This window comes from Aulonocara sp. 'chitande type north' Nkhata Bay, linkage group LG7 (assembly GCF_057382095.1).
Source record: "Aulonocara sp. 'chitande type north' Nkhata Bay isolate Kocher_YH1m ecotype deep benthic linkage group LG7, A_spYH_male_GT1.1, whole genome shotgun sequence".
Lineage (NCBI taxonomy): Eukaryota > Metazoa > Chordata > Actinopteri > Cichliformes > Cichlidae > Aulonocara > Aulonocara sp. 'chitande type north' Nkhata Bay.
The window spans coordinates 54,591,677-54,609,930 of record NC_141350.1 but is presented as its reverse complement, the minus strand read 5'-3'; the positions used below and the strand labels follow the sequence as shown (position 1 = coordinate 54,609,930).

Here is an 18,254-nt window from a genome sequence, read left to right as displayed (position 1 = left end):
AGCCGTATTGCAGTGTGTAGAACATGTGAAACACATGTGCAGTCTTAAATTAAAGGGGACCACAGTGTCAACTATTTACTTCATTCCACAGACATTTTGTCCATCTGCACGGTTCCCCTTCAGACCAAATCCCTGGGGCCTTTTTATGCTTGGGAGAAGATTTAATTTTATGAATGCTGATAGATTTATTGAGTTTCTCCTCAGGCTGTGAGTGGACTCTCTTCAGCATATATTTAAACTTCCTGTTGAACATGTAAATATTTCCTTGCATCACAGGATCTTGAAGTCCAGACATGTCTTCTTGTTCCTTGTCAGACTGTCCTGCAATGAAAAGTGACAAATCTACTTTGTGCCATTGTAATAATCCGGGTTTATGGTTTTAGTCCATTAACTGAACCCTCTGAGGTTCCCTTTTCTTCTCAGCAACAAAGCCAGACCTACCTTTATCGACTGGATTTTGTTTTGTTTTGCTTGGAGAATGCAGATGTCTGTTTCAAATCACATTTAACATTTTGTTCAGAAATGTAAACACCATATGGAGCTGTAATAGTATTGCACTGTTGTAAGAAAAGCAAAAAAAAGCCTCACAAATCAACAATTCATTTATACACGAAAAAGCAGCAATGTTGAGTTGCAATGAAAAAAATAATTTATCCAAATGTTATTGTACATCAATATGAGTCTAGTATCTCATTTAAACACAGTAACAAAGAAGATGAGGTGAACCTGGATCAACAGACTCTAACATCCTTCATATTTTTTAAATATAATTTATATAAAATTTATCTGCAAAATTTAGATTTTTCATTTTTTTATTTGTAGGATATTTAACTTGCACAGTAAAACGTCTTGAGGTGACTCTATGACTCAAAGATGACTTTGGGGACTGAATTGTGGGTAAAATTGAGGCTGCAATGCTTCAAACCTTCAAACTCATTTGCTACCCGTTGAATATCTGACTGCTGGTCTGGGATTGGCAGACACTCGGCTTTAACACAACTCTCAGTTATTAATGACTAGCTTCTTGCTAGCATGCAGAGACTCACAAAGAACTGGTATCCTATGAGCAGACAGAAAGTGTTTTTCCTTTCTTCCCCTTTTTTGAATCCCGTGCCGTCTGGCAGGTTTGCAATCAGAATTGCGATCTGAATGCACGGTGGTGCCAAACACATTTTGCTTTCACAAGAACTCCTGCATAGAATCTCTACAGGCTCCTCTTGTTCTTGGGACTCTTTACTATGTTTATTTATTCCTTTCTTTTTGTGTTACTTCAGCTATTGCATTATATGTGAAATAGTATGACAATGTCTATGTCAAGACAGGCAAGAGACAAAAACAAAAGAAGGAAAAAAGGTAGCAGACAGTGATGTTAATCTCCACTGCTCAGATATTGAGCCTCCATCAACCATTTACTTCCTTGGCTGTAGCTCAGGCGGTGGAGCAGGTCATTTACTGATCGGAAGGTTTGTGGTTTGATCCTGGCTCCTCCAGTCTGCATGCCAAGTACCCTTGGGCATGGTACTAACCCTAAGTTGCTCTCTGATGCATCCATCTGTGTATGAATGTTAGAAATCTTAGAAGAAAGTGCTTGTGTGATTGGGTGAATGTGACACGTAGTATAGAGTGCTTTGAGTACTCTGGGAGAGTAGAAAGAGCTACATAAGAATCAGTCCATTTATCATTCATCCACACTAACTGTTTTGTGTTTTTTTTTTAATTCTCAATTAACACAAACGATATAACCTGTAACATGGAGAACATGACACTTCTCAAATATGCAGACGACACTGTCTTTGTGGTGATTCTGACAGTTTTGCATGTTCTCATGAAAACAGTGCTTTCATTTTTATAGTGTGCTACGTCCCTGTAAAGGAGTCTTCATGTTCATTCACCTAGTTTAAGTGTGTCTTCTTACAGGAAAATAGAGTCTTTCACTCTATTAATTGAGCCTATATGATGGATGTGAATAAAAAATCGTAGCAAAGCACTCAACACCTGTGAGATGCCTCTTTATTTGCGCCGCAATGTGTTTCCTACAGCACAGGCTTTGCCAGTGAGTACTTATCACTCACTGTGTTTACTGGACAAGTGGAAAATGATTGCACTGGCTATTTCAGATATTGTTTGGAAATCGCCTTTTCATTGTGGGAATGCAAAACTGTGATTGTGGCTAAAATTTTAAATGAATTGTGCAGCCTACGGATACGTCTTTCTGAAACTCAGAATGAAACATAAAAAGAAATTCTATAATGGGTGCTACTGAGTGAAGACATTAGGAAAGTGTTTACAAAAGTCAAGCCTAAGTACCATTTTCTTATACACTTTGTAGGATTTAAAAGATGCGTGATCTTGACTGTGCACAGATATATTTCAAAGCTCACTGACCTCAAGTGCTGCTTAGTGTTGTGTAGACCAGCGGTCCCCAAGCTTTTTTGCGCCACGGACTGGTTTATGTCCGACAATATTTTCTGGCCTTTAAAGTGTCGCAGATAAATACAACAAAATAAAACCAGTACTAGTACCCAAAAAAGAGAAGATTTATACATAACACAGGGGGAAAATCCAGGGAAACCGAGTAAATGAAAAATGATTTTTTTTTAAAAATGATACAAATCATAAAAAACATAAATTTCACACCCGTGCCTCAACTCTCACAGCCCGTTACCAAACGACTCATGGACTGGTACGGGTTCGTATTTAGGCATATAGTGAAACAATGATGCTGCCAAAGCATAACTGTTTGATAGAAAGTCAAAGAATCTCCAATCTCAATAGTGGAGGTGTTTAGAGTCGGAATAACAGCAGTAGCAATAATCACTGAGATACAATATTTTGTTTTGGACTGACATGACTAATGTATCAGTGAGCTATCCCTACAGCCATGCTGCTAATAAAACCTTTAAATAATTTAGTCTTTGTATGATGTAACCCATTTCTGTCATGTCTTCACAGAATGTGTCCAAGTAGAAACTCAGAACATTATCATTCAAAGGTTCCACTCACAACAGACTGCAAACTGTATATCTTAACAGTCCCACGGACTCACTTAAAAGATTTAAGCCGATTCTTCCCTTATCCTCATCTAATCATATTAAGATTAAACTGTGGAAGCTGCTTCCATATGCTGGCACATTGCTTTTTCTCTCCCTGGGCTTCAGTTATTTAGTCTTTATATAGTTTATATTATATTTATATATTTATAGTCTTGCAGTTATTGCATTCCTGTCTGTGGTGACTGCAAGATACAAGATGAATTCCATTAACACATGTTTGTTTCTCACCTATTCAGTTAAATGTGTTAAATGAATGACTTCATATGAAATATATGTGTATGGTAGCAAAACACTTCCTTTAAGAGATTTCCTCCACTGTTTCATTTTGACTTTTATCCATCACCTTTATTATATAATTGGATAGATACCGAAAGTATTTAATCAGAAATCATGTATTTTGTTGATTTTTCTCATCTTTGGTTTAATACTCTAACAGAGCTGGAGAAAGACTTGTATTTCAAGGAGGATTAGAGTGAAGCATGGAAATAAGTGGAGACTGACGATGGAGGGGTAACATGAAATGACAGTTTGAGCATGCTGAGCAAAGATTGGGATTTATTTTTGCAGCCTTAATGATGTATGAGAAAATCATAAATCATTATTGCAAAGTGAGTCTAGTTGAAAGCTACTGTCTGTCTGCTGTCTACGGTCTTCCTTCACTTTCTTCTTATTGCCTGGCTTTCCCCTCTAATTTCCCTACACAACCACAAGCACCGCTCACTCTGTCATGACTCCCGGCTACAGTGGCATCTCATTTAAAGGAAGCAGACCAGCCCTTGTATCCATCAGTTACAGCAGAGGGAGGGAAGACGGGGCTGTGAAGGGAGGGAGAAAACGACTATTTAAGGGCTCGGGTTTAAAGCAATGGGAGTCTGACCTAAACACTCCTCACACTTTAAAAGACATTTCCTCCCACTCTTTCTCTCTCACTCTCTCTCGCTCTCTCTCTCTCTCTTTCTCACTCCCTGTCTCCCGCTTTTCACTTACTCCCTCTTTCAGCTGAACCCCAGCCTGAGCTGTGAACTGTGAGGGAGGATAAAGAGCTGGACTGACAGAGCTGCCACCTTGCTGGAGAGGCTGTATGACGGAGCAGTGACACAACAGAGCGAAGCATCATCTTTTTTCTTGGCTTCACTAAATTTGTGAAGACCCGGAGGAGCACCTCATGTTACCCGTGGGGGCTTGTGACAAAAAAAAACAGGTAAGAAGATCTATTTATGAATTTCTCTGAGTAAACAGTTATTTGAAAGGTCAGTTTTCTCATTTCCTTTTGTTTTTAAGTGAAAGTAGTCAACTTGCACGAGTGACGCATACTACAGAACCAAAAGGCACAATTATTATTTATTGGAAGTGCATTCTTGGTGTATACTGCAACTTCTTCCTCTGTCAGACTCACACAGCAGCCAGTGCTGGGAGCAGCGGTGATGACTGACTGCTGTGGGAGTGAACATGTGGAAGAGTTATCCCAGGCTTTGATCGCCTCCGTAGAATGGCCAGCGCACTTTGTGCCAAAAAGAGACCCTTGCAAAAAATGTTGTCAGGTTGTAGATCAGTACTGGGAGAAAATATAAAAATAACAGCTGTGTGTGTGTGTGTGAGTGTGTGTTTCTGCACGGGGCCAAAAAAATGCACAAATATCCCTGTGTCTGGTGAGGTTTGCAGCCTGATGATTCATCATATTACTCTGGGCAATGCAGTTCAGACTTCATCGTGCATCATTTTTCCACCACTGAGATTAAATGAAAGGAAAAATAGGCGATGCTAGTGACGTTGCCAGCATGGGTAAAGAGAAATCAAAAAATTACATCCTTCAACCACTCAGTCCATTAGCTATGCTTAATTGAAATTTAAGTCAAAGTCAGTGGTTTTAACTTCTGTTTCATCCTTTGTGTGGTTTGAATCACCAGTTCCAGTCCACATTCAGCAGAAAGGAATATTTCAGCTGAATGAGATTATAATCATTCAGTTCCTCTGATGTGCAGTTTTATCCCCCTCACCCACGCTACTTCAGCTCATACCTAGAAGGCACATTGTTTCCCATCATATACAGCTATAGCTATTTAGGAGAGTATTTTTTTGTATTTTCTCTGCTATGTGCCGTGTGTCCTGGGATGATTGTGTGCAGCCGAGTGAGAAAGGTGTCAGTGTCAAAGGGACAGCTGGTTTAATAGCCGGAGCTCCCAGAGGGCTCATACGACACTGTTCCCCTCTACATGACTTTGACACACAGAGTCAGGGGTCATAACTCATGCCTCTTTAGTTTATGTAAATTATATTTTGGTTCCTGTTTCTTTTTCTGTCTTTCTTTGTCAAGTTTCAGGATTCATTCGAGCAGCTGAAGGTTAGCTAGAGCAGTGAACTGGGTTTAATGAAAGTCTTTCCTTCTTTTAGGTTAAAAGTCAACAAGTTAATTTATACAACACATCAATAAATCTATGTTTTCTATCACATAACTGCAGGCTCTGTTTCAGGCCTGTGACTGTGTCAGAGTGTGAGACTTTAACACTGTAAATCTCCCACACTGTCTAAAATCAGGTATGTTGCTAATAAGCGGGACCGACACAGATGGTTGTTTCTGTTCGTGCCTGTTCATGGAGGAAATATCTGCTGGTAACATGCACAACAGTAAAATGCCCACGCTTCACTCACTCACAGCAGATTAACTAATTTAAAATGACACATTTAGACACTTGCATAGTATTTCCTCCATTTATTAACATATATAACAAAGCACATATCTGCATTTAAGAGCATGCAAAATCAAAAAATTACTTTTTAAAAAATTTTTATTTTTGCAGAGACAGAGTAACTGCTACTGAAATTGCTGAAAGTCTGCATTCTAGTCAGGCTCACCTGCAGACACAGTGAAACTGCTTTTTGGTCCCACAGGATAATATCTGCCATGCTGCAGTGGGAAACTTTGTAATCTGCTAATGAGGTGCTGCTATTTCTCTTACTGTATCAGCTACATTAACTACTCTAATTACCTTTCCTGAGATGATTTCCAGCTGTTTCTGATGCTGTCGAGAATCGGGCTTTGTACTTTGTAATGTATGGAAAAAATAGAAATGTTAATATATCGCAGATGAACAACTGGATGCACTCGTTTCTTGTTGACCACTGACTGAATCCTGACACAAAGCTGTCAACCACAAATGTTTTCCATACGGACTGTGTCCAGACTTGCTACACATACAATCTGTTAATGGCTGCTTGTGTTTAGCATTAAATCTGCATGCAGTAGCACTTTTGGCTCGCCAAATGTTGAGCTATTATATGGACATAAGACGAGAACCTCATTGCCTTTATTTCAGTTTGACTAGGCAAAACAGATGTGATCAGCCCAGGGCCAACATTCCCAGTTTCTCTTTTCCACGTGGGAAAGTTCCCTTTTAGCTGCCAGCATGGGGAAAGGATACTAAAGCTACGGGAACTGGATTATAGCTTAGTGAACAGGTTATATTTATTTCAATTTTCTCTCTAAATTGTCTTCCCATGTCCCATAGTCAAAGGAGATGTCCTTGGTCAACCCCAGGGCTTCTCTGAATGATGTGTTCTTGGCGTTGTACTGTAAGCACTACCGTTCTCAGTAGTTTAACAAAAACATCAGGTCACACTTATATAAACAAAGTTTCCGCTGGTTTTGAAAAGTTACAAAAAAGAAAAAATGTGCTGGCAGTTATCTTTTTAAAAAGCCTTTGAAGTTATTTCAAGTCTGAAATTTAAAATGTAAAATTTAAGTTAGTGTTAATGTGCACATAATTTACAATTACTGATATATGAGTGACATGTCAGAGCCTTTTGCACTTTCACAGCTGCCTCATGCAGCTTGCTGCACGTTTTCTGCAATCCTTCCTGGCTAAAAAACTATTTACTATTAGTGCAGTAGAATTTTTTAGAACCATTCCTTCAGTACAAGTAACAATAAAACACAATGAAAACACCTCACAACATGTAAAACTCTATTAGTGGAAAACGGTACATATTTTTAAAAATAAAATACTTTGCAGAAAATTGTGTTTTTTTAGCAATGTTATATGGATTAATAAATATATATAATAACTGCTTTAGAAGCTTTAGGTTGAGCTTATGTTAATAATTTATATTTTGTTTAATCAGCAATCAAAAGGATCCTGGGAGGATCATGTATTTGTAAATAAACACCTGCTAATGAGCTCAAACACAGATTTACAGCTTGATTTTGAAAAAAGTATATTAAAAAAAAAATTTAATGTAAAAAGAAACAAATAAACAGGTTGTTCAAAATTAATTAACAATTAACAATTATTTTAATTAATTTAATTAATAATTGAGAATATTAATGAAAAATAAAGGTGGTGTATGAGGAACACTGTTCGTTAAACTTTTCTCATAGATGCTAATTTTAAAATGCTAGTGGAGCAAAAACAAGGCGTTTCTTGTTAACGTGCTGATGGAGTTATTAAAAACATTTTCACACTGTATTCTAACTCTTCTATATATTATATATACATATTGGCCAAGCAGTCACTAAGTCATTTCTAATGCTACTTCTATTACCGCATAACCCACTGATGCTAGCTGATCTCAGAGCTTATCTACTATGCTCCCATCAATCTCCCATTAGAGACAGATGGAGGACTATGAACGCACATCAACCAGAAAAAGGTGTTATTTCCCAACTTGACAAGCTCAAGCGATTGATAATGGAAAGAAGACCTTTGCAAAAACTGAGGTGCACTACAGATTCCTGTGGAATTGGACACAAGCGGAGTTAATCCTGCTTCCAGAGACTATTGCCAACTATAGCTATATGATGGATGAATGCAAACAGGCCAGAAGCTTTAACGACAGAATGTTGTTTGAGATGAAAGGAGAAGGATCACTTTAACTTTGACATTTTAATTGATGTCTGTTTTTAGATCTCGCTACACAAGCACTGCGTGCCTTGCTTGCACCTCTTATTTTAAGAATGTTTTTTCTGCTCTGTGCAACATGGAAAAGTGCACCCAGTTAGAAGAAATGAATCAAAACAATTTATTAATTCAACTAATTAACTTCAATTAGTCTTACAATGAAAAAGGGTTACCAGCCAGTATTTTCTTAAAAATATGTTGAATTCCTCTGCTTATTATTTCAAAAAGTCCATATTGTACAGTTATGTTAGTGACAGTGAGCTACCTGTGGGCATTATCAAGAAGTTTGTTTTTTTTTGCCAGACTGACTGTAAATTACAAGTGATATGTGTTGTAAAGGTTTCAAGAAGTAGATCACAAACACATTGTAAGACCAAGAGTTCAGATTTACAACCTTAATCGTAACCTACCTTTATCCTGCCGCTCACCAGATGTGTGAGAGCCTCGTAAAACTTAAGCTGGGATTTTATATGGGCGTTTAAACAGGTAAGATGAAGAACAGTGAAAATGCTGGCAGGGGGTGTGGGACAGAAGCCAGGTCAGGTCAAAGGTGGTCATGATAAAGGAAAGGAAAGAGGACCGATGAAAAAGCCCTACCTTCAAACCTATATCTCTGAAGTAGCAACATTTTTACAGCCTTTGTATTGCGTGCGACCATTGCGATTTAAAGATAGCCATGCTGCCTGTCATCTAAGTATAACAATAAAAAACAAGGGAAACATTCAGCTATCACTGCAAAAGTTTTCAAACTGTTTTCACTGTTTCAAAAAGTCCTTGACGAAAGCCAACAACTCTTGATTCCTTTACCAGCTTATTCTATTTTATTGGTTCTTCCCAAATATAAAATCTTTGTGCTTCCTCACAGGAAGGTTCAGCACAACCTGTAGAGAGTCCATCATATTTTAAAAGAAATATATTCAAATTTTACTCTCAAAGTTAACACGCACATTAACAGTGAACCGCTTGATGTGCAATAACAAGGAACTATAATTTTTCTGAGCTCAGATGACATCTTGAGTCAAGGTAATCCGGTGGTTATATATTTTACTGTTACCCACCTTTAGATTTTTCTACAAAATTGTGAGGCAGATTTTGTTCTTGGTATAGGTCTCAATATTTTTTTTGTGTGTGTTACTGCAAGTAGTTTTATGTATATCTAGGCTTTCTTGTGTTGCTTTAAGAGGATGAGGATCAGCCACAGGTGTTTTGATTTTGTGTCTCAGAGGATAAAATACTTCTTGGTCATAAATATATGAATGTGCAGTCATGGCAACCCTGAGATCCAGCAAAAGCTCAGCTGAAGCTTTTCTGAAGATACTTTCCGTTATGCGATAGCTGATCATTGTGTCAATAAACAGTTTCCAGAAACTCTCGGGAGAACATAAATCCAGGTGCACCACATGTCTTTTTAAGTCCATAACTGCATTTTTGGAAGTAATTTTTCACTGGTTTGCATGTGCAGGTTTGCTACCAATGAAAGAGTCTGGACAAAATCCTCCTGTGCTGCCAGAAATGCAGCTTCTTTATAGAGGTATTGTTTGCTGCCTCCCAGGTGTGCCAGCAGACAAGCGTGTGAACCTGAGGGCCTATCTGGATGACTTGATTTGCTGGCTATTTGTGGATGCAATGATTATTGACTGATGAGTGAAGGAATTTAAAATCTAAAGCCTGCAAATGCAGTTAAGCAACAATAACACAGCTTTGAACTATCATAAAACTCCACGAAGGAAGAATTTTTTCCAGTAATGAGGAAGAGTCGGCCACTGTGGGCTATTATTGATTTTCAGTATCTCGTGTGAACTTAGATCATTTGGAAACTGATCACTGAGTAATCCAAGAGGGCTTTCCCACGCTGAGGAAGAAGCTTGTCATTTTACTCCCATAAATTATAGTGCTGTTGGTGTCCAGATACCTAATTTTATGTGGACACTAGAGAATTGGGATTATAATTTTTTGAGTAAAACAGCAGATTTTTTACATTTACACAAACACCGTGAAGCAAGTTGAAGGACACCTGCGGATTATTTGATAATAGGGTTTTTTTTTAAAGCAGGGCTTTAATAAAATATTATGCAAACTATGTACAAGATTATCAAAAATGATCAAAAACTACATTTATTGGATATTTATTTTGACTGTTTAACACCAGCAAAGCAAAAACGATGAAAAAACAGTCCAAAAAATAACTGCGTCATATCCTAAATCTTCATGTTGCACTGATTTCCATCTCTCAAGCTTCTGTCTTTCTCTAAACAAGACAAAACTAGTCACATGTAGTCAACTTACACCAAATCACCAAACCCTATTCGCATGTACAGTTGATAGTTATGAAAGACAGGCATTATGAAAAACTGTTTTAAAAGACTTTGTGAGGCATTGAATGTTGTGGATGGCTTTCAATTCGTTAACATTTCATCTCAATTGCTGGTTTGTTGTAATTAGAGCAGGTATAACACGGTTCTTCAGATGTTTTCTCATATATTTATTAATTGTGCTACAAAGCATTAAATACTAAATTGCTGTAACAATGTATCTGTCTGTCTTTCCAGAACATTCACCGTTAACCAGGATTGAGCTTTTGTCTGAGGTTTGCACGGATATTTATTTCACTAATAAAGCGCTACACATCTAACATGGGTACACAAGGCCTTCTGGGCTGCGTTCTCCTAATCACTTGCCTCACCTTATCAAATGCTGGGCTTGTGAAAAAAATCCTACGGCATCGACGACAGACTTTGGCATCCCCTGAAGATCAAAACATAACCCTCCCGAGAGCAGATCATCCTTTGGTTTTCAACCACGTCTATAACATTAATGTTCCTGGAAGTTCCTTGTGCTCAGTGGACCTAGACACTACAGAAAGTACGCACCTTCATCCCAAAGATGCACCAGTCTCCTCAGGCCATCACATGACCGAGCACACGCTCGACGGGGAGAACCAGATTGTCTTCACTCACCGCATCAACATACCTCGGCAGGCCTGCGGTTGCACCGACCACTTGCCCGGTCTAAAAGCCCTCATGAGCCGGCTTGAGATGCTTGAGGGAGAAGTTTCAGCTTTGAGGGATCAGTGCCACAGTGAAGGGGCCTGCTGCAGTGCTCAGGTCAAAGGTAGGTCTAATTTTTCCATCACGCTGTGTCAGTCACATTTGCCCGTTAGAGCCAGCAAAGTAAAACAATCCTTTATTTATCAGACCCTGCAATGAAAAGTGCTTTGTAACCCCACAAGTCTCGTTCATGAGTCACATCTGTTCCCTTCATCTGCTGAGAGTTCTTTGGAATTTAACGTGGGGGTGTAATTTTAGCTGTACAGTAGAGGACACCAGCTCATCTATTAACTTTGCATGTTTTTTTGTTATTTTTTGGATCAGTAAGGGATTACATAAAGTTTTGTCAGTACCAATGAAAGCAAGAAAACAGTAGCTGCTAAAATAAGCCGGAATAGTTTGGCATTTTAGGAAATACACATTCGCTTATGCATCTGTTGGCTCTTCATAGCATACAGAAAAGTCTTTCTTCACTGCCAACTCTCAACAAGAAAGTCAAAAAAGCATGCTTTCTCCAAATGTCAAGCTGACTGCATTTGTCATTGTTATGCTGCATTTTTTTTAAAGGTGAAGTGGGAACAAAACCTTACTGTAATGGTCATGGAAACTTCAGCGCTGAAACCTGTGGCTGCATATGTGAGCCTGGCTGGAAGGGACCCAACTGCACCGAACCCGAGTGCCCAAAGAACTGCCGGGACCGAGGCCACTGTGTGGATGGAAAGTGCAAGTGCTTTAAAGGCTTTGCTGGAGAAGACTGCTCATTTGAGGCCTGCTCTGTGGACTGCAGCGTGCACGGCCAGTGCGTGGGTGGCGTTTGCGTCTGTACGGATGGTTTCTTTGGCGAAGATTGTTCTCAGAGCAAGTGCCTCAATAACTGCCTAGGCCGTGGGCGCTGTGATGACGGAGACTGTGTGTGTGATGAACCGTGGACTGGCTTTGACTGCTCTGAGCTTATCTGCCCCAAAGACTGCTACGACCGTGGACGCTGTCTGAATGGAACTTGCTACTGCGATGAAGGATTTGCCGGTGAAGACTGTGGAGAGCGCATCTGTCCGAACAACTGCCGTGGTAATGGTTTCTGTGTCGATGGCCAGTGCGTCTGCACAGCTGGCTACAGTGGAGAAGACTGCAGTCAGCTCACCTGCCTGAATGACTGTAACGGTAGAGGAACCTGCTTCAGTGGGATGTGCATCTGTGACACAGGGTATCAGGGTGAAGATTGTAGCCAGTTGGCATGTCTGAACAACTGTAACAACAGAGGCCAGTGCATAAATGGACAGTGTGCGTGTGATGTTGGCTTCCAGGGAGACGATTGCTCCGAGCTGTCCTGTCCAAACAGCTGCTTGCACAGGGGGCGCTGTCTCAATGGTCAATGCGTATGCGAGGAAGGCTTCGCTGGTGAGGACTGCAGCATCCGCACATGCCCTTCAAACTGCTACGGCCGTGGAGAGTGCTCCGAGGGGCGTTGTTTATGCCACGCAGGCTTCACTGGTGAGGACTGCAGTGAATTGAGCTGCCCCAACAACTGTAGGAACCATGGCCGGTGCATCAATGGTCAGTGTGTCTGTGACGAAGGGTTTGCAGGAGAAGACTGCAGTCAGAGAGCTTGTCCCAACGACTGCCTGACCCGCGGTTACTGTGTTGACGGAGAGTGCATTTGTCATGAAGGCTATTCGGGAGACGATTGCTCCGTGCTCACCTGTCCAGATAACTGCAACAACAGGGGGCGTTGTGTCGACGGAAGATGCATGTGTGAGATCGGATATGAAGGAGAAAGCTGTGCAATGATGAGCTGCATCAACAACTGCCAGGACAAAGGGCACTGCGTGAACGGTCAGTGTGTCTGCGATGAGGGATACATCGGAGAAGACTGCTCACAAGGTAAGAGTCTCTAGACAAAAAAAAGGATTTGACAGTTCACAATTTTAGAAAGTTTCCATGTGTTAACTAAGTGCACCATAAAAGCAAATGCAGAGTGATGTAATTTCCTTCCGTTCTCAAAATTCACTCACCACTCTTCTTGAAAGAAACTATTCTGGTGAATATAAAAGAGGGTTTCGGTTTTTGTGCTGCCCTTGTCTGTACTCGGTTTGTGCTTTTTTGGCAGTTCTTCACACCACAGCCAGATGTGTGTCTGGAGTTTGCATTAGCTCTACGTGGTTGATATTCACTGACTTGAGGGCCTGAGAAAATGTCTAATACAACACCCTCAGCTGTTTTTTTTTCTTGATTTTTTCCAGTATCTCCTCCAAAGGACCTAACTGTTGGGGAGGTCACCAGTGAGACTGTCGGCCTGTCCTGGAACAATGAGATGCTGGTCACAGAGTACCTCGTCACATATGTGCCCACAATTCCTGGCGGTCTTCTCCAAGAGTTCACTGTGTCTGGAGACAAAACTGCTGCAACTGTTAAAGAGCTTGAGCCTGGTCTTGAGTATCTGATTAATGTCTACGCTGTTCTGAGTAACAAAAGGAGCATCCCTGTGAGTGCACGGGTGGCCACAGGTATGCCATATTTGTTTCTGTGTTCATTTGCTGTGAATATGGTTAGAAAAAGATACTAGACATTTATTAATTCTCTCTCTGTCCCCCCTAGACCTTCCGCAGCCAGAAGGGCTAAGATTCAAATCAGTAAGAGAGACCTCAGTCGAGGTCATTTGGGACGAGCTGGACATCCCCTTTGATGGCTGGGAGATCTATTTCCGCAACATGGTGAGTCTCCCCATCTCTGCTGAGGACTTGCCTGCATTTTATTAACCATCAGGGGAAAAGTCAGAGGTGATAAGCTACGACAGCTTATTGAAAGTCTCAGCAATACAAGGATTTATTTTAGTGGTAACCATTGAGGGATGTTATAGAACTGTGGCTAAAACTGCTGCTGAGATACCAAGGCAAAATCCAACCAACTCTTCGAAAAGGAATGAATGTGTCAGCTGATAAGTCCTTTTAATATTCTGTAGCCTTAAAATGTGTTGTCCTTTTCTGACCTTCAAGCTCCTGCTCCTGCCTTTTTGTGCCTTGCATGAAGAAATATACTGCCTGCGGTACACTAAACATAGCATAACCTAAACGGTAATGAAAATGCTAAAACAGAGACACCATGTTTTAATGCCAAAAGCTGATTTTCTCACAGCAGTCAAGTTTAATGTAAATTTTCTACTTTAACTTGATTTGCATATTATGTAACTTTTACAGAAAGAAGAAAATGGAAAAGTTTCAAGCACCCTTCCACCCTCTCAGAACCAATTCTTCCAATCAGGGCTTGGACCAGGACAGGAGTATGAAGTCTCCATCAACATCATCAAGAACAACACCAGAGGACCCCAAACAACCCAAACATTCACTACCAGTGAGTTTCCTGCACACAGAATATTTACAGTCATGCAGTTTATGGCTGCCTATCATCAACTCTCGACCATAATCATCACATTAGAGTCAGAGAAGATTTTAATTTTCCTGCACTATGTGGCAGCTATTAGTACTTTTGCACTTTGACTGTGTCTGCAATGTGAGCTAGAGTGAAGAAAGAAAAGAAGAACTACAAGAAGAAATCCCAGGTGGCTCTCCATAGTCCATCTAACAGATTCAGGGTAAAGAGTAATAACTCAAACTAATTGAAGCTGAGCATAGCATATCCATGTCATAGTTGTTTTTTTTCTCCTCTTCCAATAAATCTTTTGCTCTTAGCTCTCGTCCTTGTCTCGTTGAAACTTTTATTGCCGAGTTACTCCATACATTAAGTTATGAAATGGTTCCAGTTCCTTACGCCATCAATATGGCACGTCAAGCCAGACAACTTCCTTTGAGCATGGAAAAATCATTTAGTTAACAGGACTGTGTTGATGGACTCTCTGGGTATCACACCGTTTTGTTTCTGATGTCATTTATTTGTATAGGCTGAAAGTCGACACAGAGGAATGATAGAAGCGAGGTTAAACTTTTCATACCCTTGTACCCCCAGTGGTCCTTTTTTAGCATGGATCCAAAATATGGAGGAAAAATGTCTCCTCCACATGTTAACACAGGAGATTTGTCAGGTAGTGACATGACGTCAGACTTAAAGGGAATCACATTATGTTTCATAATGACTTTTCCTGTTGTGGTGGTTGATATCCAAGTTGAGTTATGCAAGATGTATTTTATGTTTAAACACGTACAAACAAAACAACGATTAACATCTCTTTATCCAGGTTTTCTTTGTGAATTTGTATTGTGTATTTTTAGATAATGAATTACACATACAGAGACTGATTAAATCATTGTTAGAGACATTTCTCTTCTTATTGACACCAAAGGTAGACACAACTTTTTGGAAAGGTACTTTTTAGCTTGCAAGATGACACTAGAAGAGATGGACATAGCTTGCGGTGCCATGAATTGGTATTGATGTTACCGATTTGGTGCTGTTTTTTTAGCCAAACATGAACATATTTGAAACCCTAAGCAGTTGCTTGGTTAGCAAGCTACATGTATTAGCATCTTCTATGACTTTATGATGCCGAAATACCTTTAATCTTCAGGATAACCAAAGTGGAAACCAGCAGTGATACTTAATATTTTTGCACTGACAGTGCTAACTTGCTGATTTTTAGCAAAAGTGTTCACCATACTCAACAGCTTAGGTTAGCATGATTAGCAAAATTAGCTAAATAGAGCCAAATATACAGCTTACATTGATTACAAATAAGTTATTATGTTTGAATATTAAGCTAGAAAAAAATAACCCCTGGATGCATCAGTTTCTAGGACAATTACCACTCTTCACATTTTTTGTCTTTCAGTGAATCAGTACCTCTGTTGTGGTTAGATGACATCACGTTTCTTCATGCATCTTTTCTCCCCTCTATATCTCATCCAACTTTCCTTCTCTTACCAAATTGCCCAATCTAGAGATTGATAGCCCTCAGCAGGTGGAGGTGAAGGATATTACGGACTCCTCGGCTCTGATCAGCTGGTCTCAGCCAGTGGCTCCCATGGATGGAATCACCATGTTTTACATGCCCAGCTCTGACCCTTCAGATGAAAATCGTGTGGATATATCCCCCCCAGACAAGCAGTATAGCATTGATGGTCTGAGGCCAGACACCGAGTACACAGTGTCGCTCATTTCCAGGAGTGGAGACATCACCAGTGACCCTGTCACTGCCACATTCACTACAGGTTGTCTTGTGATAATAACTGTATTTTCTGTTTTGGTTCACTGTATTGTTATATTTTGAGACTTCTATGCATTTGTACACTACAAACTAGAGCAGTCTAATGTTGTATTAGTATGTATTTAAGGTTATTGTATGATTGTAGGTCAACAAGTGTCAAGTCATTACATAATTAATGAAAGAAACTCTGTTTATGTAAGCACTGGATGCCCCCACGAACCTTCAGACTGTGTCCCAGACAGACAACAGCATCACCCTGGAGTGGACCAACAGTGAAGCTGATATTAGCAGCTATCGGGTAAAATACAGTCCCATCTCTGGGGAAATTCATGGTGAGGAAGTGTTCAAGCGAGGACCAGGCGATAGCACACAGGCTACCATCACCAGTAAGTATCACATGGATTAATACAAATTAAGCTTGACCACACACATGCAATATCCAGAATTGCATTTGTCACCCAACATGGATATTTAGCTTCCGTCTTTCTGCACCGCAGGGCTAAAGCCAGGTACAGAGTACGGGATTGGAGTGACTGCTGTGAAGAATGAGAGAGAAAGCCTCCCAGCTACCACAAACGCAGCAACTGGTGAGAGACACTGCTGAACAGCTGTCCAAACACTCCTCCTTCACACCGCTTCATAAACACACAGACAGATAGGATGTGTTGATACAAATTGAGTGGTGAAATGACACTAATGAGCTGTTTATCTACCTCATTTTTCTGTCAGACCTCGATCCTCCCAGAGATTTTGAGGAAATTGAATCCACAGAGACGTCTCTCAGCGTCAAGTGGCAGAAACCTCAGGCCAAAATCAGTGGATACAGACTGGTGTACATCTCCAGAGACGGTCAGGTTGGGGAGGTGGGGTTCCCAGCTGCAACGACTACCTATCATTTGCCCAATCTGACTCCTGGGATGAGCTACACCCTTACCTTGACTGCAGAGAGGGGGCACAAAAGGAGCACACCCGTCTCCCTGTCTACATCCACAGGTGGGTAGGGAACCATTTTTCCACAGTTTAAATGAATAGAATGAATAAGAACGCATGCATTTTTAGTTAAAGGCTCTGTTACGTTCTTCAGGATTTCTTCGAGGAGCTAAAGTTAAAAGGATCTACAGACAGGTTCAGCTGTTGGAGTTCAGGGGTGTCAGCATCATTAATTCTCTTTTAGCTTACTGTTCATTGGACAACCTGAGATTGTTGCTCTCCACTGTAAAAAGATCCATCTCCTATTCTTTTTTTAAAATTAATTAAGATTGGTTTATAGTAACAGCTGCGTTTTTTGCATATATAATGCTAATCGCAGCTTTGTAACCAAGGCAACCAGGACTGAAAGCTTGAAAATGATCATTTGTGTACATGTTTAGAAATACAAGTAGAGATTTGCTGGCTGGAAATAAATCTGCTCCCGACCAGCACCAAGAAACTATTATTTCATCTGTTACTAAACGATGCTTTCTTGATTTTCTTGTTTTCCTTGTAGCCTCTTTCACATTTTATTTAGCTGACTCAGATGACCGTGAGCTAGCGACTCCTACAGGCTTGGAGGACAATGTCATTAGCTTTGTGTATCTAGACCCCTCCGAGTCCCAGTTTTCTGGGACCGAGCCTGAGGATGAGCCTGGAGTGCTGACTGTCTCAAGTGTCACGTCTGATGGATTTGATCTGTCATGGAAACTAAAGGCTCGTGGTGTCTATGATAGTTTTGCACTAGAATATAAAGACACTCAGCGATTGTGGGACATGAGAGAGGTTCAACTTCCTGGAGATGCCCATGGCTCTAGAATCCATGGCCTGACGGCATCGACAGAATATCTAATAAAACTTTATGGAATAACAGGTAGCCAACGAGCTGCGCTACTTGAAGCTGTTGCAATCACAGGTATAAGTCTCTCTTTTAGGGTTTTTCAGCTTCTTCCTTCAGTGGAAGCTTTTGATTAGAGGCCAGACTGATATGGCTTGCATGCTGGATTCTTTGTTCCCAGATTTCACAAGACTTTTTTTTCCACTGAAACCATCATCTGCATAACCTTTGGCATGAGTCCATTTGAACCTAACAAATGTCTCTGTTTTTACAAAAACCCATCTCGTTTGATTCTTT

The 18,254-nt window shown here is 40.4% G+C and overlaps 1 protein-coding gene across 2 annotated transcripts in view; it reads left to right on the top strand.

The window, feature by feature from the left end:
* tnca (tenascin Ca) overlaps positions 1 to 18,254 on the top strand; it is a 59,153-nt gene that overhangs the window by 16,432 nt on the left and 24,467 nt on the right. The window contains exons 2-12 of one of the 2 annotated variants that reach the window (XM_086301405.1): positions 4,053 to 4,254; positions 10,498 to 11,059; positions 11,563 to 12,876; positions 13,236 to 13,499; positions 13,591 to 13,706; positions 14,190 to 14,343; positions 15,885 to 16,154; positions 16,351 to 16,536; positions 16,648 to 16,737; positions 16,880 to 17,143; positions 17,637 to 18,035. In XM_086301405.1, the coding sequence (XP_086157531.1) occupies positions 10,582 to 11,059; positions 11,563 to 12,876; positions 13,236 to 13,499; positions 13,591 to 13,706; positions 14,190 to 14,343; positions 15,885 to 16,154; positions 16,351 to 16,536; positions 16,648 to 16,737; positions 16,880 to 17,143; positions 17,637 to 18,035 (3,535 nt within the window). In that variant the 5' untranslated portion in view covers positions 4,053 to 4,254; positions 10,498 to 10,581. The remainder of the gene's footprint in view (positions 1 to 4,052; positions 4,255 to 10,497; positions 11,060 to 11,562; positions 12,877 to 13,235; positions 13,500 to 13,590; positions 13,707 to 14,189; positions 14,344 to 15,884; positions 16,155 to 16,350; positions 16,537 to 16,647; positions 16,738 to 16,879; positions 17,144 to 17,636; positions 18,036 to 18,254) is intronic. The other variant, XM_086301404.1, reaches the window with a different exon arrangement.